The sequence below is a fragment of the Oryzias latipes genome, chromosome 5 (genome assembly GCF_053564925.1).
Source record: "Oryzias latipes strain Hd-rR chromosome 5, Olatipes_Hd-rR_3.1".
Lineage (NCBI taxonomy): Eukaryota > Metazoa > Chordata > Actinopteri > Beloniformes > Adrianichthyidae > Oryzias > Oryzias latipes.
Window position 1 is genome coordinate 22,585,708 of NC_136241.1, and position 24,140 is coordinate 22,609,847.

At 43.0% G+C, this 24,140-nt stretch overlaps 2 protein-coding genes across 5 annotated transcripts in view; both read left to right on the top strand.

The window, feature by feature from the left end:
• Positions 1 to 1,676: 1,676 nt before the first annotated feature.
• On the top strand, positions 1,677 to 5,820 carry LOC101158351 (uncharacterized). Of its 2 annotated transcripts, none has more exons than XM_011475223.3 (2): positions 1,677 to 1,981; positions 4,810 to 5,820. In XM_011475223.3, exons 1-2 carry the CDS (start codon positions 1,795 to 1,797, stop codon positions 5,562 to 5,564), a joined length of 942 nt encoding a protein of 313 aa, XP_011473525.2. In that variant the 5' UTR covers positions 1,677 to 1,794; the 3' UTR covers positions 5,565 to 5,820. The 2 variants fall into 2 exon arrangements, with proteins under 2 accessions (XP_011473525.2, XP_004068964.3); XM_004068916.5 differs by having other exon boundaries at positions 1,680 to 1,990.
• Positions 5,821 to 6,742: 922 nt separating this feature from the next.
• nfasca (neurofascin homolog (chicken) a) overlaps positions 6,743 to 24,140 on the top strand; it is an 82,070-nt gene continuing 64,672 nt past the window's right edge. The window contains exon 1 of one of the 3 annotated variants that reach the window (XM_078948047.1): positions 6,743 to 6,888. The gene's annotated coding sequence lies outside the window, so the exon portion shown is untranslated. Of the gene's footprint in view, positions 6,889 to 7,339; positions 7,448 to 24,140 lie in introns of those variants that run through there. The other 2 variants (XM_078948040.1, XM_078948041.1) reach the window with 2 other exon arrangements.

Below are 24,140 nucleotides of genomic sequence, written 5' to 3' on the forward strand. Positions count from 1 at the left end.
TGGTCTTGTTGGCTCTTGTTCAAAATGCTGCATGTCACTTCCTTAGAAGATCCTTCATCAGAACTTTCAGGGTACAGTTGGTTTTAGCATTTTGAGTCCTGTCCTGCTGTTAATTGCATTTGTGAACAAGACCCCAAGATGCTTGCACTTCAACTTCTTTATTTAGGGTAGGAGGTCTCCAGCTAAGAAAGAGAAGACCAGAGACCCCAATAATGCTGAGTATTTATATGGAGTTTCTCCTGTAGGCCCAGAAGTGTAGACAACAAATCACACAGGAACAAATCACTAACTATAACTATATGATTTAAGCAAAGCCTCTGAAGACTATATCTAATGAAAACCACCAATCACATTCTTTGTTAATACAAATGTTGATACCAGTAAGTCATTTCTGGGTGTGTCTCTCGCTCTCTTACTTTTCTATCTTTATTCCCTGCTCTGTTTAAAAAAAAAAAAAAAACAATATTTGTGCACAGAAACTCTGAATTTGTCGAATAAACTCCTCTGAGATGAAAGATGAATGTTTTTTTGACTGAACTTTAAATAAGGAAAGTTTTTGCTCAATAAACAATCCAAGATTAGAAAATCCGGATGGAAAAACTACACAATGCTCACACCAGCTCCCTGCTTTTCACGACAGGAAGCTCTGGAATCATAGAGAAATCAAGCTCTCCTGAAGAGTTGAATTGAAGAGCCTGAACTCTGTGTGAAGGCAAGTCCGGCTGTCTATGTGTCCATCCATCCATCCATCCATCCATCCATTTTCTTAACCTGCTAGATCCCTTTCAGGGTCACGGGGTTGTCCAAACCTGCTGCAATTCAACAAGTCAACAATTTTAATGCAAAAGCAGAACACAGAACAATTACAGTGAGAATGCCAATAATTAATAACTATATAAATAAAAATTAGAATACAGACTGCTTATATGCATCTATGGCTTTCTCGTTTACACTGTTAAAAATAGTGCATACGTAAGATTCTATTTCTTTAAGTCCTACAGAAAAAAAAGAGTGGTTTTTGGTTAAGAAATAAACATTTACCAACAATAGAAATGGGTTGATGAGTTGTCACTTTTTTTCCCATGAAAGGCAAACAAGCCCCATGGCATATCCCCTCAGGGGACACCAAAGCAAATCAGCTTTTCATCCAATCAGACTTTTACGCCAGATTTATGCTTGTCTTGACACATCCCTGTATTTTATCTGGGCTGGGCACCGAGAAAGACTCGGGCCCAAGAGAGACAAATATATGTTCAAATTTTATCTGAAATTTTGAGTCCATATTGCAATTTAGGAATCAGCCTCCCACACAAGCTCTGACTCCTTCCCACTCAATGAAGTGGTATTCCATGTTACATTATTCACAATCTATGGCCAAACCACAATGCAGCAGTTCTTTTTGGTCCTTCCACACAAACTTATATAATTTCTAAAAATAAAAAATAAATCTATAACTTAGTCTTTTTATGCTCATTTGATTATATTTTTATTTTCCTTTTTCATGTTCTTTCAATCAAAAATCAACTGTTAAAATATTTTAAGTGTCGACTTTCAAACATTTTTACTATAAGGCATTTCATTCAGCATTCCTTTTGAGTTTATTTGTTTTATCACCGTCATAAGAATCAACATCTTCATTTTCCTATGAGGAGGGTTGCAGCTCTAGGTCCTCCGTGCCAGCAGGGGGCGCCTCTTCAAGCCTCTTGGAGCGCCGTCTCCTTACAGCTCCGGTTCGGTTCGGTGGATGTAAACACAGGGACGCGCCTCCTCCAGACTGACACCGCTGGAGTCGACATGAGCAAGCTGGAGCTGCTCGGCGCCTTTCTGAACGAGCGGCTGACGGCGGCCGCGGAGGAGATCCTGGGCGCCGTGAAGGAGGCCGTGGAGGAGTACCAAAGCGAGATCCTGCGCTCCCAGGAGGAAAACGAGCGGCTCAAAGGGCTCCTGCACGCGGCTGTGCAGCGGCTGCTGCTGCAGCCAGGTGAGCCAGGTAACCGCATGCGTGCACGTCACCCCCTCAATCCATCACCGTGCACGTTACTCAGAGGCGCTGCTGCTGGAGGTCCGTCCTGCTGTTGTGTCCAAGTTTATTCCGGCATCGGCTGGTTCCCGACGACAGTCCTGCTGATTTCAGGGACAAACTTCCCTGACCCTCTTACCTGAATCCTCCTCAAGGGTCTGACCTATGTGAGGGGCGGGGCTTCAGCGGCGTACCGTCATACTGGTGCATATATTATACTCACGTGAGAGACAGACTAAAACGTGGAAGTTTGGATTATGACACAAAATAGAGGAAAAGAACAAACAGACCCCCCCCCCACACACACACACACAAAATAACAACAACAATAATAAAACAGATGGGCATAAAACTGCAAGTTATGGAGCAGGAATGATTATGTCTCATTGCATGATGCATGTTGCTTTTTAAACTAGGTTTAAATGGGTGTTCAAGTCCCACCATTGAAGGTCACATTTTCCCCTTTCTAATGTTTAGCTTTATATACAAAAAACATCTGTATTTAAAGACCGGCTCCAATAAAGATCGTGTTTTTAACAAGTTCTTTTGGCATTTTTCTAAGGATGGAGGACATCTTAAACAGCTTAAAATTGCATTTCTGAGTATTTTTTATTTAAACCTTTGTCAATCAGGACATGAAAAACTGCCATTGGAAAAAATCTTGTAGTTGTGATGTAGCAGGTTCAGAAAATGAATGGAAAATGCATAATAGACAGGATTTTGATCATTTCTGGGAGATTTAAGTGTTTTTTTTTAGTAAAGGTAGTTAAACTTTTTTTTTTTTGTGCAGGTAAGATACAAAGGTGCACAGCACTGGAAGCAATGTTCCAATTTTGATTGTCCAAGGGGACATTGCATAGACCCTTATAATGAAAAACAATACCCTAATAATTCCTTGATACGAAGAAAGGCACAGTAACAGAAAGTGACAATAGTGTGTGCAGGTTCAGTTGACTGGGTTGCACTGATCAGCTTGATTGTAAATCCATTTTTAGCACCTGGACTGTCCTGAAGAAAATGTTTGTCTTCCTTCTCTGGATCTTGGGCAGCAAAGTCTGCGTCATGAAGGGAGCCACACGAACTCGGGATGCAGACTTTGACTTGTTGATAAAAGATGTTGTCATCTTTTTTTCATGTTATGCTTACATATTCTGTGTGAAAAACTAAAGCATTTAAACACAATCCCTGTGTTTGGGCTCTACAAAGCGTTACCAGTGGTCTTTTAATTATGATGATGCCGTTTTTTTCAAAAATCAAAAAGCCTTGGTCGTTTTCTGACACAATTTACGCAGAGCAGCAGGAGTTTATTAGAAATTTGCATGTGAGAAGTGGGCGCAGGGTAAGCCCATCTGTTTGTTTACACTCTCTCCAGCTAGCTTACAGCCCCCCTCACACCGCCAACCTACTTTTACTGGTGTAACAAAAATGGCAAGCAATATCGGAGTTATCCAGCCGTACAGTTTTGAGCCAGATGACAGCTCAGATGAGGAAAACTAAGATGTTAATAGATCTAGTTGTTTATAAGCATGCTTAAAATGTATTTTTTTTACCTAACAAGTACAATCTTTTTCCAAAAGAATTTTTGTGTATGCTCCTGATTCACCTTGATTTGAATAAAGAAATACTCAGGCAATTTTAAGATTAATTTCCTTTATACATGCCCTTCATAATGAGAAAAAGGCTGCAAGAACATGTTAAAAACACCAAAAACACAATTTTCCTCGCAGTAGGTCTTTAAAACTAAGAAAAAATGTCCAAGACATGAAAATTCTGCTCTGATCTGCACCTCAATTCATGGCAGCTGCTTTCAGGTGGGAGAATAATAATAATAATAAATTTTATTTAGAATGCGCTTTACATTTTGTTTGAAAATCTGAAAGTGCTTCAATGAAAGCAGGAATAACAATGGTTTAAAAATATGAGCAAAGTAAGACAAAAACAACAACAATAGTACTAAAAGGCATTATTAAAAAGGAAAGTCTTTAAGCCTTTTTTGAAAGTGTCAAGGCTTTGTGGGGCTCTGAGGGATTCCGGAAGATTGATGGAGGATGTTTTGATCTGGTGAGGTGTACCGATTAATATGACTTCAGTCTTGTTGCTGTTGAATTGGAGAGAGTTTTCAGCCATCCACGCCTCTATCTCCTCGAGACGTGCCTGGAGGGCAGAAGAAGTTAGGGAGGGACTGGGGTCCATTTTTACATATAACTGTGTGTCATCGGCGTAACAGTGGAATGAAATGTTGTGTTTACAGATAGAGATATGTAGATGGTAAAAAGTGAAGGTCCAAGAACAGAGCCTTGAGGCACTCCGCAGGTGACTGTGTGAGATTTAGCAGTCAGTAGAGCCACATATTCTGTCCTGTTTGTGAGACATGATTTAAACCAGTTGAATATAATCCCAGAGAGTCCAACAGTAGAATGAAGACGGCTAAGGAGAATGCCGTGATCCACCGTATCAAATGCAGCTGATAGATCCAGAAGGAAGAGTAGAGATGGGGAGCCCTGGTCTGCAGCTATGAGTAGGTCATTCATGACTCGGACCAGGGCTGTCTCTGTACTGTGAGCTGACCGGAAACCAGACTGACATTTTTCATATAAACTGTGCGTTGAGAGATGACGGTGGAGTTGAGCGGCAACAACTTTTTCCAGAACCTTGGATCAGTCTGTTGTTACGGGAATCGTTTAAAATAGTATTTGTGTTTTTCATTGTCATGAAAGCTGTTGCTCAGAGTTGAGCACGCGTCACTTCCGGCTGGACCTCACCTTAATGGCTTCTCTTTGACCTTTTAGGACCTCCTCCTGTCCCACTGCAAGAAGACATTCAGGCGCGAGATTCTGAATGGAGGAGCAGGGAGGATCTGGTGCTGCTGCACGTTAAAGAAGAACCCAAGCCCAGACACATGCAAACAGACTTAGAACAAGAACTTGAAAAGACTCACTCAGAGGAGCAGAGTTTGCATCCTGCTTCTGCACAGAGGGTCTCTCCTCCTCCACTGACCTCTATGGAGCTGAAGAAGGAGGACTCTGAGGAGAACCGTGTGAAGCTCCATGCATCCAGCAGCTCCTCATCTCCAGCGAAGGTTCCTCTGGACTGCAGCAGAGCAGCTCAGATCGGCACTGGCCTCACCTCCACAAAGAGTCGCAGACCCCCAAAAACTGGCCCCCTGCTGAAGGGGCTGAAACCCAGTGTGCTCACAATGCCCATCAAGAACGGGAGGCCCCTAAAATTGCCTCGCCCCTCTCAGCCGGGCCAGAGCATCCAGAGGTGGCACAGCTGCAGTGAGTGCGGCAAGAGCTTCAGCTTTGCCTGCCAGCTGGAGGTCCACACGCGCTGGCACACCAAGGAGAAGCCGTACGGCTGTGGCGTGTGCAGGAAGAGCTTTACCACAGTCAGCATGCTGAAGAGGCACCACCGCATCCACACCGGCGAGAAGCCCTTCCGCTGCCACGTCTGCGGCAAGTGCTTCAACCAGTCCGCCCACCTCAACACCCACTTCAGACTGCACACTCGGGACAGAGCGGGCCGGGGCCGCCCGCCGCAGTGAGCTCTGAGCCCATGAGAGCGCCCTTCTGTGGTCGTATGAACATTGGAACTCAGCAGACCTGCAGCTCTAGCAGGGTCCAGTTGTTGTGCACTGTGGCCATAAGCGTGAGGCATCAATTCCAGAAATGTGTGTGCACATGCCGTCTTTCAGACCTACATCTGTGCACTCATACGCTTTTCCGATGTAAATACGTTTTTCTCCTCACCTGCACACTAAGCCCCGCCCAGTCATCAAAAATAAAAGGATCCAGATGCTCGTCAGTTGTTCAATTTGTTCTAAAAGCCTTTGTCAAGAATCCTCTAACCAGACGTCCTGAAATCAGCACTTGAGGATTAATATAACGTCAAAATATCCTGACATCATGGTTAAATGTTAGGAATCTCTAAATGACTGAAATAGTCAAAACTGATAACAGACTCCATTAACAATCCCCTGATTTTTTTTTTTTTGATCATTGCACAGTTGTTATGAAATCAGTATTTCTGAAACTGTTTCTGGTCTGAAATTGTGATGATCCAAAACTGTCAGTTTGATTTTATAAAACTGATCTAAAAGGTGAGAATAAAAAAAAAAAAACGTAACATTTTTCTGAGCCTTTTTAATGGCTGAACAATGATGTCTAATAATAATATTTCACTCAATTTGCACTTGAAGCATCAATTTGTTACATTTTTTTCCTGTCACAGTTGTTGCTGAAAAGGACTGAAGAGAGCATTTGAAGCCAATAATTTGACATCAGTGAAGCAGAAAGTTGATTCACTTATGAACCTAAATTGAGTCATTTTCAGTAGAAATGTCTAGATTGATGGAGGGCGAGGTCTGAGAGGAGAACAGGTTCAGGTTGAGGCTTATGCTCAGACACACAGATGAAGATAATATTAAAACATCTCCGAAATACTGTTGTGTTCCTAACATCAGCGCTGAAATGGTTTTTTCTTTGTGTCTGTCTGTGTGAATTTAAAGTTTGTTTGTCTCAATGATCTGCACAGGACAAATCCCGCACGCGCGTTCATTTTGGATCAGAGGTCTAAGGAGTTTTTTTCCCTCTAGGTTTAAAAGAGTAGGTTAAGTGACAAACTTCCCAATGACGATGGCAATTACGTAATTTTACAGCGTTTTCACTGTCCAAAAGTTCCCCCACCCCTTTCAATGTGCGTGTGCGCGCAGCGACGCACCGTGAGTGCGCGCGCTGCGCAGTCTGGAAGAACAGTTGAGGAGAAGAGTCCTGCAGCGGACAGAGCCACGGAACGTCCCCGGCCGGAAGGCACCGAACAGCGGCTAAGCGCTCCCGGACGCAGCAGAGGAGCTGACAGTGCCGCGGCAGGTAAGCCGACTCCCCACTCGTGACTCCTGTGATGCCTTCTGTGGTACCAGGGTGGCGCTCCGGTTCTCAGAGCATCACATTACGGGGAAAAGGACTGTCCGGTCCTGACTCTCCCCGCAGTGATCTCGGGCGCACGCGGCCCCCGCCTCTCTGCGCATCCTCCGGCTGATGCTGCGGTCTGAGAGGCTTTTGCTGCTTTGCGCAAATCTCTAACGCAGGTACCGGATGGGGTGTGTGTTGGGCAGATGAACACCCCCCCCCCCCCTCTTCCTTCTTATTCCTCTGCAGAGGCGCAGGCATGGATGCGTGTCACTGCAGAGGACGTTTGGTGTTCGGGAAGGCCGGGGGCTGCATCCCGGACGCAGGATTCAGGCCTGAAGGCGGCGTGTGTTGTTGCGACTGTCTTTCTTAATTCCCAAACGTAGCCACAGTTCTGTTTTCTTTTGGGAAGAGAAGCAGTTAAATATGAAAAATTCTGCAGACAAACAGAGGGATTCTCAAATCTCCGAAGAACATGAACGCCTCAGGGTAGTTCAGTGATGACGTCAGCAGGTAACAGGTGAGCTGTGTCATGAGGTAGATTATTAGGTTTAGTCTTTGATGACCGTGTGACTCTATATTCTTGATGGAATACAAAATTCTTACTGTTTTACATACATTTCATAAAAAAAGAATATTCTGGTAAATGTCCAGCTTCTGTTAAGGACGGTAAACCTAAATCCAGTTATCAGCCCACAGTGTACCCTCTTCACTCATATGGCTGTAATTCTGAGTGCAGGCAGCAGGAGGCGCTGCTAACACCTTGTTTGCATGTGAAGAGTTTGATTTGGTGTCAGTTTGATGCAGCAGGACGCACACGGGGACACTTCATCACAGCCTGAATCTACCTGTCTTCTGTTGTTGGAATAAAAAACAGCATTTATAACAACCTCTATTGCCCTTGGGTCCAACTCTGCTTAATCACTGTTCACGCACTAAAGTGCACGAGGATGTCTCCTGTCAACTTAACTCTTGGACCTACACTGGGAGGGAGACTTGGCCCGGTGTGGTCCAGATGTAGGGGCAAGGTGGCTGATGTGTGTTTCTAAAAAAAAATGGAACTCAGTTCTCCTCACCTGAAGGCAGAGGAAGATTTGAACTTCAGTGTCTGAGCCTGCAGAAGAGCCGCACAGATGTGTGGTGGGCTCATGCACGTCCTATAACATGATATGCACCAACTGTCTCATTGCAGCTGCAGCTTCATCTTTCAGTCAGCGGGCCTCTCTGTCAGATCTTTGTCCTTAAACCTTTTGTGGTTTTAGAGCAAATACGGAGCATCTGGACTAAAATTCAACTTGAGAGACAAAGAGCTCCTCCACAGAACTTTCTGAATCTGTTAATATTCTTTAGTCAGCACCAACATTTCTACAAAGAGCTTTTGCTCTAAAATAAGTTCAGAGGAGTCACATCTGGTGCAAACATGACCTAAACTTTCATCAAACTTAAAGTTACCTCTCTTTTCCCATCATAATTGTGTGAATCTGCCATTGCTGAAGATGAAGGCTCCACTATTTCCTCACAGATCTCTGGTGACTCGTACACGATATGGCTTGGATCTTTATCTTCACAGGGTGGAAATAAGCAGCTCTGTCTGAATGGACAAGACTGCAATGCAGATGTTTGACCAGCAGATGTCAGCGTTGTGTCATAAATGAGTGTGACCTTAGGCGTCACACTGCTTCCTGTTTGACAGCTTGTCCTATCAGGGGTTGTTGATGTAATATCTCCTGGAATATGTATGTTATTTAGTCAAAGACTTGATTATTTCACTTTCTGTCTTACTCTTTTGCTATCCATCATTGAAAAAAATCAATGAAAAAATATATTGGAGCACCTCCAGTATTTAGTAAAATATTGTAACTTGGCCGCGTGTCGTTCATTCATAAAAACAATACGTAGATGATTTATCTCGGAAAAGGATCTGGCTTTTACCTAGTTTCTATCTTATTTGTGATTGGATACAGTTCTTTTCACATTTTGCATAGATTTTACTCTGCAAAAGCTTATTTATCTTAGGCACTGTAACATTGGGAGTTGGGTCATCTAGACCCCACTAGACAGTGCTCTGAACCGTTTTTCTTCAATGATTTGTGTCTTCACTGGTGTCCATGGATTACATGAAATCTTTCAACCTTTATCCACCTTTGTCATGGTTGGAAGAACATGTCAACGTAAGGGTGGGGGCCATCTAGGATAGCACAGGGGTTAAGAAGATTTAAACTCATTCTTGACACAATGGGCACCCTTAACTTCCACCCGAAACAGTTACTCATCTACTTTGGCTTTGCCCTTTTCCTCATTTTTTTGGCAAATTTTCAGTGATTTCTTTTGTAACAAATTCCTCTCCTTTTCTTTGGTTTGGAAACAAGTATTGTTTGGCTTCCACCAACATGAAAATATATTGTTTAAATTTTTAATAAACCTTTTCCTATTTCTTGCTAAGTTACATTTATAGATATACATTTTCAAACAAAATCCCAAGTTTTCATTATTTTTGGTGGAGGTCAGACTATATATTGAATCAGTTAGTTTTTCAAATAACACATACATATCCATTCTGTACTTGTATTTATTCATTCTTACAATAAATGATTGAAAAAAAAAAACTTATCAGGGGTGTAAGTGGGTTGGACTCAGGCTGGAGGAGTCTGTGGTTCTGTACAGTGATTTTAAAGAGTCTGGTTCTAGTGCTGTCTGGCAGGGGCAACCTGCTGGTCTACGTATGTATATACAGAGCTTTAGCTCATAAAAATAAAGATTCAGAGGCTAACGCCTGTGGGACCATGCCCATTAGGACATCTCTGGTTGTGTTCTGACTTCAGGTACACGTCACATTTGTTTTTTCTGAATTGGATGTTTCCTCTGTTCAGGTATGCCCCAAACCAAACGTGTGAACGTTAACAGTGGTGGGTGGCTGTTTCCTTGCAGCAGCCTGGCTGGCTGCCATGAGGTGGAGGTGGTGGTGAGGATGAAGGAGTCTCACAGGAGCTCAGTCTCTGCTTGTGAGTTCAGAGAAGAGCCTGTGGTTGTGACCCCTCGCCTGAAGAATGAACATGGAATCCCCCCTTTGGTCTTGGCGCTGCACATAAACAGCAGGATGTTGCATTCAGGTGCTGTATTTTATAATCCTGGCTGTTAATGATAAATAGCTCAGACAAAGCAGCAAAGGAGCCTGCAGGCAGCCGCCCCCAATGCTCTTAGATGGTATTTTAGTCACAGACCAGCTGTGTGTGTGTGTGTGTGTGGGGGGGGGGGGGGGGGGGGGGGGCGGCGGGGGCTGAAGAAGTTGCTGCTGCAGGCCGAGCTAAAAAAGCAGTGCAGAGCTGGAACCTCTGATTCTGACTCTTCTCTTCCATCCCCTTCAGATTTTGAGGGTCTCTCATGGGATCAGTCCCACTGTGGGGGTCAGGGACGGAGGTGAAAGAGTCTCGCTGTAATGCAGCAGGATTTCCTGGACTTCAGACATTTGTTTAGACTATGCTTCTCATCCATGTTGTTTCATCAGTCATGGCTGATTGAGCTCCTCAAAGGCCAAATGGTCACTTTTGGGCCCCTCTACATCATTGATTGACAGGTATTAGTTTTACCTTTGTCCTATCCCCATCTCTGAGCTAAAGTGAGAGTGCGGCTGAAAGGAAGAGTGATGGCTCCACTCTATATGTCTTCCACTATGGGCACCCTAAAGACCTTACAGTTCAGCCTGGGGAACAGATGACTCCCCATGATGTCAGGGTAGTTCTGTCAGGCAGTGGTTAGTCTTCTCACCCTGGTGAGGGCACGAATGCAAAAGGCACATGTCTGGAGACTGTGCCGTCTGAAACATGGGCTTCTGGGGGGCACATGAACAGATATTTGTTTTTTTTTATTCTGCAGTCAGGGATCAGCTCCTGTTTTACACTGAGGTGAGTGGAGACCAGCTTAAAGGCCTGTTCACACCGGGACGAATTTCGCCGGCGATTTTCGCCGACGTTTAACGCCTCGTGACTAAACAAAGGGCACCAATGAGAGTGTGCACACCGACGCGTAAAAACGCCACGCGTCAAAAAAAAAACGCCTCGGGTTCGTTTTTTTTTTTCGACGCGTCGCGTCGAAATCTACTCGACCAATGAGAATGGCGCTTTTGCTCACGTGTCTGGAGCTTCTGAAGTTACAGTAAAACACAACTTGGGGGCGCTCAAACACAAAACTGCCTTGCTGAGCACACATACCAGCGAAGAAGATAGACGCCAAGTAGCGTCTACACAGCCGCGAAGCAATAATGACGGACATTCTAAAACATCCCCGAACCAAGTACCAGTTGGAGCTACTGGTGCTTGAAATATTCATGTTTTCTTTGTTTGATTCTGACAAGCGTGTAAATACTTGCTCTCTTCTTCTGAGTGAAAAGCGACTTTAAGAAGCGTAAAGTTGCGCAGCGCCACCTTGTGTACAGGAGTATTTCTGTTTTACATTAAGCGCCATCTAATGTCAGGGAATGAAATTGCATGTTCACTCCACTCATCGTCAGCGAAAATCGCCTGGGTGTGAACACAAAAAACGTGGCGAAAAACGCTGGCGAATAACGCCTGGCGAATATTCGTCCCGGTGTGTACGGGCCTTTAATGTGGAACAATCCCCCTACTGGTTACGTAGGGAACTGAGTTTACATGTTTATTTTTAAACAACTTCATGATACGTATGACGGTACGACGGTACGAAGCCCATTAAGACGACTGTTGTTGTGAATTTGGGCTATACAAATAAAATTGAATTGAATGAAGGAAGGCAAAGTGTTTTCCGAGGTGAAGCCGCTTGTCTCCCTAAATTCAGGGGTTCAAATCCCAGGCTTAAAAGTCATAATGTTCTCATGGCAGATTGAATACATAGATATGTTCTTTCAATCAAACATCAGTGTAGGATTAGAAGAGGACTCTCATTGTGTGACGTGATGGAAATATGAACGAAAAGATTCTCAAGAGCACAGTTTGAATCCAAGATGTGTTTCTTCAACTCTAAATGGGTCCCCTGGCCTTGCACACTTGAAGGGCTTAAGTGGTTGAGGATGAGGCAGAGGAGGAGCTTTTGCACTGAAGGCACCATCATTGAGCTGAAACTTCCTGCAGGCACTGATCAGTTACTTACAGATCAATAACTCCTGCTGTCACCTGATAGGACTACCCAGGTTTGGTTCTGGAGGTGGAAGAACATGAAGACCCGCTGACTCCCCACCCAGGGCCTTAAATCAGAGTTTGTTCTTGATCACAGAGAGTCTTCACGTTTGCATTTTGAGTTTCTCAAAGATAAGCTGTTTCAGTCACTCCTGTCTACTCAACAGCGTGGGTTCTGCTGATTGTTGGTGCCTGATCCATGGCTGCTTTACCCAAGATAACCCCAGTCCACGAAAATCATCCAGAACAGCTTTGCTGTATGTGTTTTTAAGATATTCTTTTAGACTTCTGACATTCTGAGCTCAGATCAGGAGACCAGAAGAGCACTGTCCACCCACAGGAAGTGTTAATGAGGGGAACAGTCAAAGGTCATCCAGCTTTCTGTTTAACCGAACCGGTTTAACACAATAAGTGTGCGTGTGTGCACTTGTGTTTTAATGAGATCTTATCTGATTGATTCACTGAGTGCTTCCTGCAGGTCTGACACACTCTAACCCTGCCTGCCCTCTGACCTTTTAACCTCCACCATATCTCTGACATGGACAAGAAGGACCATCTGAGCCTGCATGGACCTCACATTTGTCTCCATGGTCACACAGAGTGAAAGTGGGATCCTGCGAGAACATGTGATCATCAGAATTGCAGAGCTCCAGCTCTGTTTACTTTGGTGCTCGTGTTTTCAAATTTGGTACCCTTTTTGCCTGCCTGCAGATAAACTTCCTTTTCAGATTTTTCAAGCTAAAACAACTATAAGTTGTCTTATTTTGAAAAGTTTATAAGGTTTATAAGTTCCAAGCCTCGTTCTCCATCTGAGCTTTCCCAATGTGTGTTCTCTGTGATCTTTGCTGCTGAGGATCCACCCCTTGCAAGGTGAGCATGCCTCTCCACACTAAGCTCCCCCCTCTTTAAGCCTCCCCCAAAACCTCCACCTCCCTTGCTCCAGATGGACACCCCCCACCCCCCATCCCATCTTCCCTGCAGGAAACGCTCTTTTGATTCTGTTGCTGCACCCCCCTCCATCACCTCGGGGATCATCCTTCATTGTTTCGATTGTTTTGGTAGAAAGTGGGCTAAGAAAGACAGCAAAGAGGACATACGGGTTGTGGAGAGGGGGATTGGGGTGGGGGCTCTTTGCCCTTTATCACCTCTGTTTAAAATACTTCGCATTAATATGAATCTCTGAGAAGTCCCTACAAATGTGTCATTTTTTATCATAATCCTGGGGGCAAAGCTGGCTGGGGTTAATGGCCCTGGTAGAATCATTGCAAACAGGTCCGGGAAGACAAGTGCATTCAAGAATTGTTCAAATGCTCTGCATAAAAAAAAACAAAAAAAAAACAAGTCCTTTAACCAAGAGGACCTGACTCCAGACATCAACACCCAGAACCACAAGTCCTTGACTGGAGCTGAAAGTCTCCTCATATTGGTAGAATTTTTTTGTGATTTTAACTGGCAGTTACAGTTTTTCCCATTTTAAGCTTTAAAAAAAAAAAATTTTTTTTACACAATTCTGAGCACTTTCATGTTAGGGTAAATTGTTTGATTTCTGCTTTTGTCTGATGATGTCAGGCACCATCTTGTCCTCAGCTATTTCCCTCTTTTTTAACATTGACCCAGCTAATATCAGTGGAACCATTAGGACCACCTCTGATATTAACGCAGCTGTTTGGAGCTGATGATGGTCACCCGAAGTAAAAAATTCAGGGAGTGCTTAAAGACACAATCCCAGTAGTCTTTTAATTATGATGTTTTAATAAAACAAAAACAAAAAAAACTAGGACATAGTTTCAGCACAGTGGCAGTAATTTGTTAGAAATTCCCCTCCGAGTTGTGGGCGGGACAACAGAGAAACCCCACCCCCTCTTTCCCTCCTTGTTGCAGAGAGCTCGGAGCAGCTTGTGGTATAACCAGCGTAAATTTGATGTCACACGATCGTTTCAAACCATTTTTTCTCTGCTCCCGATTCCAGATTAAGGAAATACTCAGAAATGCAATTTTAAGCTTAATGCCCTCCAGCAGAAGAAAAAGGCTATAAGAATATTTTAAAAACAGCAAAAACATGATTTTGGGTCTTTAAGGGAAGTCTTTGTCAAATCTGTTCACTTTATGGTTGGAGAGGTGTCGACCATGAGGGAGAATATTGATGAGAGGTAGAAGGAATTCTTTGAGGAGCTCCTCAGTCCTGCTGACAGGTCTTCTGGGGAAGACCTATAAAGGGCCAGCCCATCACCAACGCTGTAGTCACAGGGGTTGTTCAAAATTCTTTGTGGCAAAGCACCAGGAAGAAAAAGGTCTTCCCTTAGTACCTCAAGTTCATAAATGTTTTGGAGTGATTTGGCTGACACGCCTTTGTGGCTGAGGACAGTACCTCTGGACTCACAGACTGGCATGGAAGGTCTGCTCCAACTTCAGGCGAATCACACTTCTCACCTTCGTTTGGAAAATGAGTCACAGTGGAAAAGGTCACAGTAAAGAGCTACAGAGGGGCAGGACAAGACAGATGTGGCAGTAAGCAAAAGTAAGTGGGTAATTTTTCTATGGAGGTTTTCCGTCTGTTCTTGCAATTATCTCCTGAAGCTCGCCATGTCATCAGGTTCGGTGAGGCGAGCTTCAGCCATCTACGACTTTAATTGGGTACTGAGAATAGGCGACCAATCATCTCAAAGGTCAGACTCTTAAACCTAAGAGGTCCTTAACGCTGTGTTCGGTTGAGTAATGATGAGCACATGCAAAGACACACACATGCAGTGAAGCGTTATAGTGTTGAAGTCCATGGTCACATAACTGAAGGTCAGGCTGACTTTAAACGGGTCAAAGAAACACACAGTAACAGCTTTGTAAAGAGCAGCTAAAGGCCTCGATTGTTCTGAGCGTGAACTTTAAAATGCTTCAGATTGGATTTGTTTGTGTCGCTATCACCCTGCAACTCGACCCATGAGGACAACCACACCAGGAGGCGTTGAGTCTTTTTCACATGAAAAAAAAGTTGTTGTGTGTCAAATTTAGGAAAGAAATTGACCTGCATGCACCATACACATGGATATCTTTTAAACACTTCCTGAGCAGCAGACACTGAGACACTCATGTTTCAAAAACTCCCATCTGCTGTCTCAGCAACATCTGATGCTGCATGTAGCCAGGTCCACAGTGTCCTGTCAGGTTACAGCAGAAATTGTTTCCACTGTCTAACAGCTAACTCCCAAGCATGAAATGGGAGCAACATCCAGGATCAGCAAGCCTCTAGAACCTGATCTAGAGTTCTCCAGAAGTAACAGAACGTTTGGAAACCAAGATGAAAAAGTATTCCCATAAGCCCCTGCACTTTGCCAGAAGCCAATAAATTCCAGTGAAAAGTTTTTGTTTTTTAATTATACTGTTTGTATTTATTTTTGGGATTTAAAATAATCATACATTTTTATGAAGAAAAAAAAATAGTTTGGAATTTGTTTAATCACCAGGATCTTCACTTTCACTATATTCAACATAAGTTCCCTAATAGTAATCACTGTCATTAATGGAATCATCACAGCATCTCCGATATTATCCTAATTTTATCGTCATCCCTGTCAGGACAAAGTGGGACACTTTCTAGGTATGTTATATTCATTCATTCATTCATTCATTCATTCATTCATTCATTCATTCATTCATTCATTCATTCATTCATTCATTCATTCATTCATTCATTCATTCATTCATTCATTCAGAGGCCAGGTCCTCCTGTCTTCTGTGAAGGCTTCTATGATGAAGCTCGTCGGGTTAAGCTTCATTATGTTCTCAAAAGCAGTTGCAGATACTCTGTGTCTGAAGTCAGTGTAGTGTGACGAGTCAGAGTTGAATGTCAGGACTGGGATTAGAGAGCAGCAGTCAGGGACATTAAAAGTGGAGCATATGTTTGAGGTGTGACCTTCAGCACATCTGTGCATGGTGGATGGAGGGTGGGGATGGGTACTAAGGATTGTGGGATTGATAAAGATCAGCCTGCACCTTCTCCTCAGGACCAGCTCGTGCTGACTCGTGCCTTCACTTAAACGGTCTCTGCAGCTCACTAGACCTTGTATCGCAGAACAGTTACAAGATATTTCAGTCTAAAGTGATAAGCGTGAAGGAATGAAAAATGTCAGTAATCCCATAAAGCTTTTTCATCTTAATTTACTGCAACCAACTTTGAGGTATTGTGATTAAGGCCTAGTATTTTAGTAGCAAAATTTTATCACCACTTCAAAAATCAAAAGTTGTCCATTCCTTTTTAATGTTACACATCCATTATTAATTAAAACTTGCTGATGCTGAAAAGACAACATGTTCATACTGTCATACGGTACTTGAGTAGTTAATTTTTCTAGTTATATTTTGTGCTAAAGAAGTTATTAAGGTGATTATTTTTTTTACTTCTGAGTGAGTAATATGAGCAAATTTGGGATACTTTACCCACGTTTTCTCTGTGTGTGTGCTAACGTCCGAGGGGCTTGAGCCCAAGTAAAGATGTAATCCTAGAATTGCCCCTCAGTGAACTGAACAATGAGGTCAGGTGAGATGAGTTTGAGCTCGGGTGACTGGCTCCATGTTCCCCACAGGTCTGGATGTTTGTGTGTCAGCAGGTCTTATAAGGAAAGTTGATCATCCTAATGAGGTAGAATCTAGCTCCTAATTAGACTCTGTGCCGAGGTGTTATTGTAGGTTAGGTTACAGTTAGTGGGATATCAAGGGGTAAAGTTTGGTCTGGGGTCTGGGTTAGGTTCCACATGATTAACAGCAGTCAATGCAGCATCTTTATGTGGGCAAATTTGTGCAAGTGTGTGTCGGTGTGTGTGTGTGTGGCATCCTCTTCCATCTCTAGTTAGTTGTGCCGTTTCCAAATATAACCCCAGCCTGGGGTCTCCTCCCATCTGCAGTGCTGCATGTAGGTCAGTGGCCCACCTCCACGCATTCACACACAGATCAGTCTGTTACCTTCCTGCTGTCCCTGTCTGCTGACCTGCTCCTAATGAAGGTGCTCCAGAGCCAGCCATTTACTAAACTTCAACCCAGGATCATAAACGTAGTCAGATACCAGCAGATGTTGTGTCAATCACTTGGATTTCAGTGACAGACTGCTCTAAAATTAAGTTAAAAATCAGCTAAAGTCCACAAAAGTCCTTCAGAAAGTTGAAGTTCATTTCAAAAGAAAGTCAGGCTCAGTAGTCAGTACTCAAATGTTCGGGCATCTATGTCAACTGAAGCACAGTCCAACCTTTAACCACCTAACCCCACAGTTGATGCATGTCTGTGGATGACATTGTACTCAACCTGCTTTTTTCTACACGTGTGAGAGTGAGTGTCACAGACAGATGGTTGTCCTGTCCTCGTCTTCTTCTGCATCATTACACACATGCTGTGTGTGCATGCATGTGTGTGTGTGGCTGCTGACCAGCTGCTGCCAGAAGCCTTTGTGAGTGCATTCTTGATGTTGTGTGTCTGTGATTGTGTGTCTGTGCTGAAGAAGACATGCATCACAACTATCTACATCCTTATGTAAAGGCTGTGTGTGTATGTGTGTGTGAGATGGGGGAGATGACCGAAAGAATGGATGGCCCGTGCCACAATGTGTGTGCCCCCATGCTTCTGCCATCTCATGCATTAACTGCAGAGACGTGTGTGCATGCCTCCTGTTGCTGCAGACAAAGGTGTCGAGCTAAAATGTGTGTCCCAGTTGGGAGGTGGGGTGGGGTCTCCTTGGAATAGTGGGGGTCAGTCCTGGGACAATGGTGACGGCGCGCGCCAGCCTTTATTTGCCTTAACAATGAGGGAACAAGTGGTTAAAACCTGCTGGACTCTCTCTCCATCACACAAGCACACACACACACCCACACACACACAGAGGCTTTGGCAGCCTCTGAGGGGACATATAGTCTGCTCCACGATCCTGTTCTCCAGCAGGAAGGGGTCAACTGAAATATAATGTGTTCTTGCTGAAGCAGCTGAGCTTTAAACATCAGTCTGTTTAACTTGACAGCAAAAATCGGGCTTCCATTTTTTAAATCCGTTTTCTGCAGATTTGCAGACGAGAGCAGCTCAGATCTGCTTTGAAATGACACTTGTCTTTACTACAATAGTTATTATGTCTTTGTTTATGTAGGGTGAAAACCAGCATCAGTGTAACCATGGAAACAGCTGCACCTCTGACTTTTATCCCTGCGGTCATCTCATTTTCCTCTCAGTCTTCTTCCTTTTTTCCTGTGCCTTCACAAACCTACGCTCATGTTTGTTACTCTTAAGCCTCGTTTTAACTAAGTGGTTCGGTATTTTGAGAGTTTCCAATATAAAATTGACCCATTAAGCTGGACTGACAGTACCATTTTTGGCCCCTGTTGGTTGTAGGTTCCATTAAAAAGAATGGAATGGATAGGTTAGGGCGGAGCTACTGTCATCAAATGATGAAACGCATTGATTGGCGTAAGGTCATTACAACAATAGAAAACGCCAAACCAATCGCAAACGTTTCCAAACATTCAGTTGTTGTCTTTCAGTCCAGGTGTATCAGGAAAACAGGCCTGCAACAAACAGCAAAGACTAGATGGCACTGGAAATACAAAAGTTCCTTGACATCTATTGTTGTTGACAGCTTTGGTTTTGCTGTAGTCGCACTATTATGACACAAAACTACGCAATCGGTCTACACCCCGCATGCGCCGTGATGGAACAACTTTGAGTGGAAACACTCACCTGAATTGCCTGGACCATTCTAAACTGGACCAGACCTCTCAGTGGAAACGAGGCTTTGGTGTGATGTTGAGCAAGTGGTAATGATGCTCAGATCTCCCTATGCTTTGATTCTGAGCTGTGTGAAAGGCTGTTTAGCAAGCACTCTTTTGTTTGAGCATTGTTAGTTCTTCCTCAAAAACCATTAACAATAGAATCTATCCATTTGCTCTATGACCATCGCAATGATGGGGATTTAGTTCTTTATCTGAAGATCAACAGCTTCTTCCTGAAACTTGAGTGAAGCTGTTGCTGTTCAGACACTGAGCTCTTCCTGCTCTGTTCTTCATTGTGTTCTCTGGATCATCTTCTGCCTCCATCTTTATCACCACTTCAGTGTGTATGGTTGAATCCTCCACCTCTTCCTCCTCTTGTTCTGTCCGCCTTTTATGTGTTTGTTAAACATTAAATGGCTAAATTAGTGTACCACCTGAGCCCAAAGGGGTATTCAAATATCAGATTGTATCAGTTTCTTTTGTGAAAACATTGCTCTTCTTCTTTAATCAATCATGCATATCAATACTAGTTCAGTCCTTTGTTTTTGCTAAGCATGAATGTTTAAAACTTCAAAATAATGGGGATCCCCGGGACATGCGTGATGTTCCCAAACACACTGGATGATTCTGCTCTGTCACATCATGGTGTGCAGATCTGTTGTAGAGAAGGGTTGTTGTGTTCGGCGGGTGGGAGACCACCTGCACAATGATGCAATTTGTTGCTGCTGTGTCCGTTAGTGAGCGGACAAAGGCTCGTTGATACCAGTCCATGCACTGGGCCCACTGAACATGGCTGAGCTGCAGACAAACACATGGGCATGCATTCACACACCAACGATTGTGGGTTTAAGATTGTCTCTGCAATGACAATTAGAGTTCTGTCTGTTTCATGTGTGACTTTGCAGTGACTCTGTGTGTTTTTGACAGTCTGTGTATGCGTGTGAGAGTTTGCTGGCGTGTAATCAGAAAGCTGTGTGTGGGTGATGTACCCCCACACGGTCCAGTAACTACAGTTCAGGGTTTTCTCTGTGAGTAGAGGTCAGCGAGGTAATTTATGCCCCCCCCCCCCCCCCCCCCGCCTACAACGTAATGAGTCCAGTTATTGTCTGGCTTTGAAGTTGTCCTCATTTCCTCTTTCCTGCCTCTTTTGTTTCCTCCCATTGCTGTTTTTCTTTTTTTTCCAGTTCAGCTCCAACATACAGTAATTCTCAGTGCTGAGGACAAAAAACTCATCATGAACCCTGCTTTGCACATTTTTACAAAAGGGATAAAACTTTGTTTTGAAGGAAGAGCATCAAAGATGTTAAATATTCATAACAGAGAAAATCAGTGAAGTGACACGAGGAAACAACAGTTGCTTACTTTACAGACAGATTAAAAACCCAGATTTTATATTCAAATAAATTGTTTCTTTCTTCATGGATCTCTTCTCAGATTTCACATTTGATATTTTGATATAAACTTGTGTGAATTTATCATTTATTTTTATTTAATTAAAGCCTGGATCTCTGTATTGCTCCAATGATTGTTTAAAGTTTGAATCTAAAGCTTGTCCAAAACTCTGCAGCAAGGCTTTTAATGGGAACCAGTAAATGGACACACATCATTCATCTGTTGCCTGCTTTACATTGCTTGCCTATTAACTTTGAAATGTATTTTAAAATTTTACTGTTGGTTTTTAGAACCTTACAGGGTCAAATCCTGACATGCATCTCTGACCTTTTAGCTCCATACTCTTCGACCCGAACCTTGAGGTCTTCAAACCAACATCTCTTGAGGATTCCAAAAACCCACTTTAATACTATTGGAAATCTCTCCTTTCAAGCTGTTGCTCCTCGTCCATTGAGTGTTTTAAATCCCAGCTTTTAGATTATTTTAGTCCTTCTTTTACTTTGTTTTGAACTTTTATTTTGACTTTAAGTAGGCCTTGTTAATATTTGATTTAACTACCTCTCTGTGTTTGGTTTGATTTTATGCCATCTTTTGTAAATCACATTGTGATTCTTGTGCTTTAGAAATAAACAAATTCTATTATAATGGAGTCTTGTAGTTTACTAAACTGAATTGAAAGTTTTCAGTTAAAACATCTCTCTTTAGTATCGGAGAACATTCTGATAGTCTTTATGTCACCATTTTACAGAGTGGAATGAATAGAAATCATTTAGACCTAGAGTTTGTTGAGAGGAAAAAAAAAGCTGCATAAGAGTTGGCCCCTATTAAACTATTTGATCACTTTTAGTCTGGGTAAATCGCCCAATCCACTGACACGTCCACCAGACCTGGTCCAGATCTTCTGGTAATGTCTCATCTGCTCTCGTTTGATTGTCATCCGACCCACTGCTGGTCTCGTAACAGAAGTTGTAATGATGCCTTCAGAGACAGAAGAGGTCTACCTCTGTGTTTTTGTGAAGCCTGGCCTGCAGTCATTCCGTCTGTCTGTCGTTACAGCTGCTGCAGGTCAGAGGTCAACTAACTGCCGTCCATCTGGACTGGAGTTGATGTCTGGTCTGGTTGTGTTCATGTATGCCGTGGCAAACGCGGTGTCAGTGTGTGTGTGTAAGTGTGATGAGTGCGTGTGAACGTCTTGGCACACGTCTTAAGGAAAAGCAGAAGGAGGCTCCCATTGTTGTTGAGGCATCGTTTTTTAATGACATGCGAGACTCATTTGCATGTCAGAGCTGGCGGCGGTGAGTCTGGGGGAGAATTGATTGTGTGTGTGTGGGGGGGGGGGGGGCACTGCAGACAGAACGGGAGCTGAAAATACTTGCTAAGGTCAGTAGGTCTCCCTCCCGAACATACAAACAACATCCAAACTCAGTGTTTCAGAGCCTGAAGCCAGTTAAAAGCTGGCAGGGCATGTAAGTTTTTTTTTCATTGGGGGGGGGGGGGGGGGGGGGGGGGGTGTTCAAATGGCTGGAAGGCTCCAAGCCCCCCTCATTGCATTCACTGACCTGTAGTTGACTTGCATTTTTTTGTCAGTTTTCAGTCATTCTAATGGTTTATCATGGGGTTGATCTATTAACCCCTATGCCTATATGGTATTAAAGGCTATTTTTGTCTACTTTTGACTTTACCTTTATATTTTCACCTTAAAACTATGTTACCTTGCCTTGTTCAGTATCACTTTTGTCAGCACATTACCTAGCACATTTTTGGGTCATTTTGCCTTAGTGTATTGACAAACAAGACCTCAAATCACACATAAGTCCAATTAGGAAACATTAAATGTTATTACTGCGAAAATCACACAAATATTTAAGAAATCTTTTTAACTGAAAGTGAAAATGTTAAGTGAAACTTAAAAAAAACTATAGAAATGTTTCAATCAACAAAGTTAAATGCAACCCTACATGAAAATGTAGCTATTGTCTGAGGTGTTTTACAGCTAAAATGGTTTTCAAATGTAGATAAAGACACAAAGGTATTATGGGCCTCTCATTAACAACTCTTTTTTTTTCAGCTGCCTCATATGATGTTGACATTTTGGCAAACAACAAAGCTACTCACAACTGTAAAAAGGAAAGTAATGTGTTTTACAAGTATTTATAGTCACAATAGGATCCCACACAAGTGATATGTCCCAGTACAAAAATCTGCTTCTATCCAGCTGCACACAGCGCCACATCACAGGAATGACACTTTCAAGCTGTGTTCTTCCTGATTTTGTTCACTTGACGGGAGCATTTGCATTTTATTCTCCTAGGTTGGAGTCCTTGTCAGCATCTTTGATAATGGGCACAGGAATGTGATCGGTCCTTTTGCTCAGGGGAACACCCGTCTTGTCCCCACCACAAAGCTGACAAATTAAAAGTATTATTACCTTTCTCAGTGTTCACTTCAAAACATCCAAAATCTCTCAAATGTCAGCTTGTAGAACCTTTCACTGCCACCTCTACTCCCTTGGTCGTCTTACAAATAATTTGCGTGATACAAAGAGGATAGATTGGTAAATTTGATGAATTTATCTTATCCAAAAGGACAAAGGTTGATTACACATTTTTTGCTTGAAATTACTCTCACCTTTTAGTGAATTCCTCAAGCAAACAAGCATCAGGTCCACCACATACGGAGAAGCGCTTGGAAAAATAATGACTTCAAGAATTTTTCCCAAGACTTAGAGGTAAAACATAACGTAACAAATAAAAACACATGTCATATAAATAGTTAGAAGCTCCCACTTTAAGAAGCAGTTAAAACGGCCAGAAATCTCAGTTAATTAGTGGTGTGATTTGCACGCTCTGAAGTGTCTGTCGGCTCCTACAGGTTAAGGACATGGCTCATAGGTAGCACATCCATCCATCCATCCATCCATCCTTCCATCCATCCATCCATCCATCCATCCATCCATCCATCCATCCATCCATCCATCCATCCATCCATCCATCCATCCATCCATCCATCCATCCATCCATCCATTAATCAACTTTTTCAGGACCTTGATTTAGAGTTTGACCAACTTGTTTGGATCCATATCACTTATACTCCCAAAAAAGATATTTACCAAATGTATCCAATTATGTTCCAGCCCACTGTTACCCAGTTTTTTTTGGTAAGATGGATGTAAAAACGTTGCAGGTCTACTGCGGGGCGGTCAGAACATTCACCAATACCCTTTCGCTTACCTAAAGGGCCTGTTCTCATTAATGAGATCTCCAATCTGTTATCCAGGTTTCAGCAAAAAGTCCTCTGCAGTAATAATAGGTCTTCTCCAGAACTGGTGTTTGCTTTGTCCCTCCTGGGCTTGCGAAGAAAGGGGATGCTCATTTTTACGCAAGGCCTCACAGCATGGTAATCAGAAATGAAGATCATTGACCCTGAATGTATAACAACGATGTGACTCATATCCTTCACATGAGAGTCTGCCTTTTTTTTTTTTGGGCAGACAGATTCGGTGACATGGAAGAGTCTGCTGGGTTACTGGGGATGTGAGGTTAAGTGGGTCACACAGACCTTCAGGCAATAGTGATGCTCCTGTTGACTTTAAACTTCAACTTAATGAAATTACATATCTGTTTAGTTAAACCTAAAAACTGTAATATGAAAATTCTGTAACAGGTTTTTAATAGAAAACCACAGTCTGTTTGCATGACTGAGTATCATCAAACTGAATATTCTTCTTAAGTGAAGGATGACTTATTTGATATCATTCTCCAAACATGAATGTGGCAACATTTAGTTTTTGGTTGTGTTTTTTTTCCTTCATGTGCTTTTTTTCCAGATTTGCCCCATCCTTGATGTACCCTCTCTGTTGTTCCTTGTCAGGAAGCATGCACAGACAGACCAGTGCATGATCTACATTCATGCATGGTTGCTTGTGTTGGGTCTGTGT

Coding starts and splice junctions, on each gene's coding strand:
- LOC101158351 (XM_004068916.5), top strand. CDS start 1,795: ATGAGCAAGCTGGAGCTGCTCGGCGCCTTTCTGAACGAGCGGCTGACG. Junction 1,991..4,809: donor GCTGCAGCCAGGTGAGCCAG/GTAACCGCATGC, acceptor TTGACCTTTTAG/GACCTCCTCCTGTCCCACTG.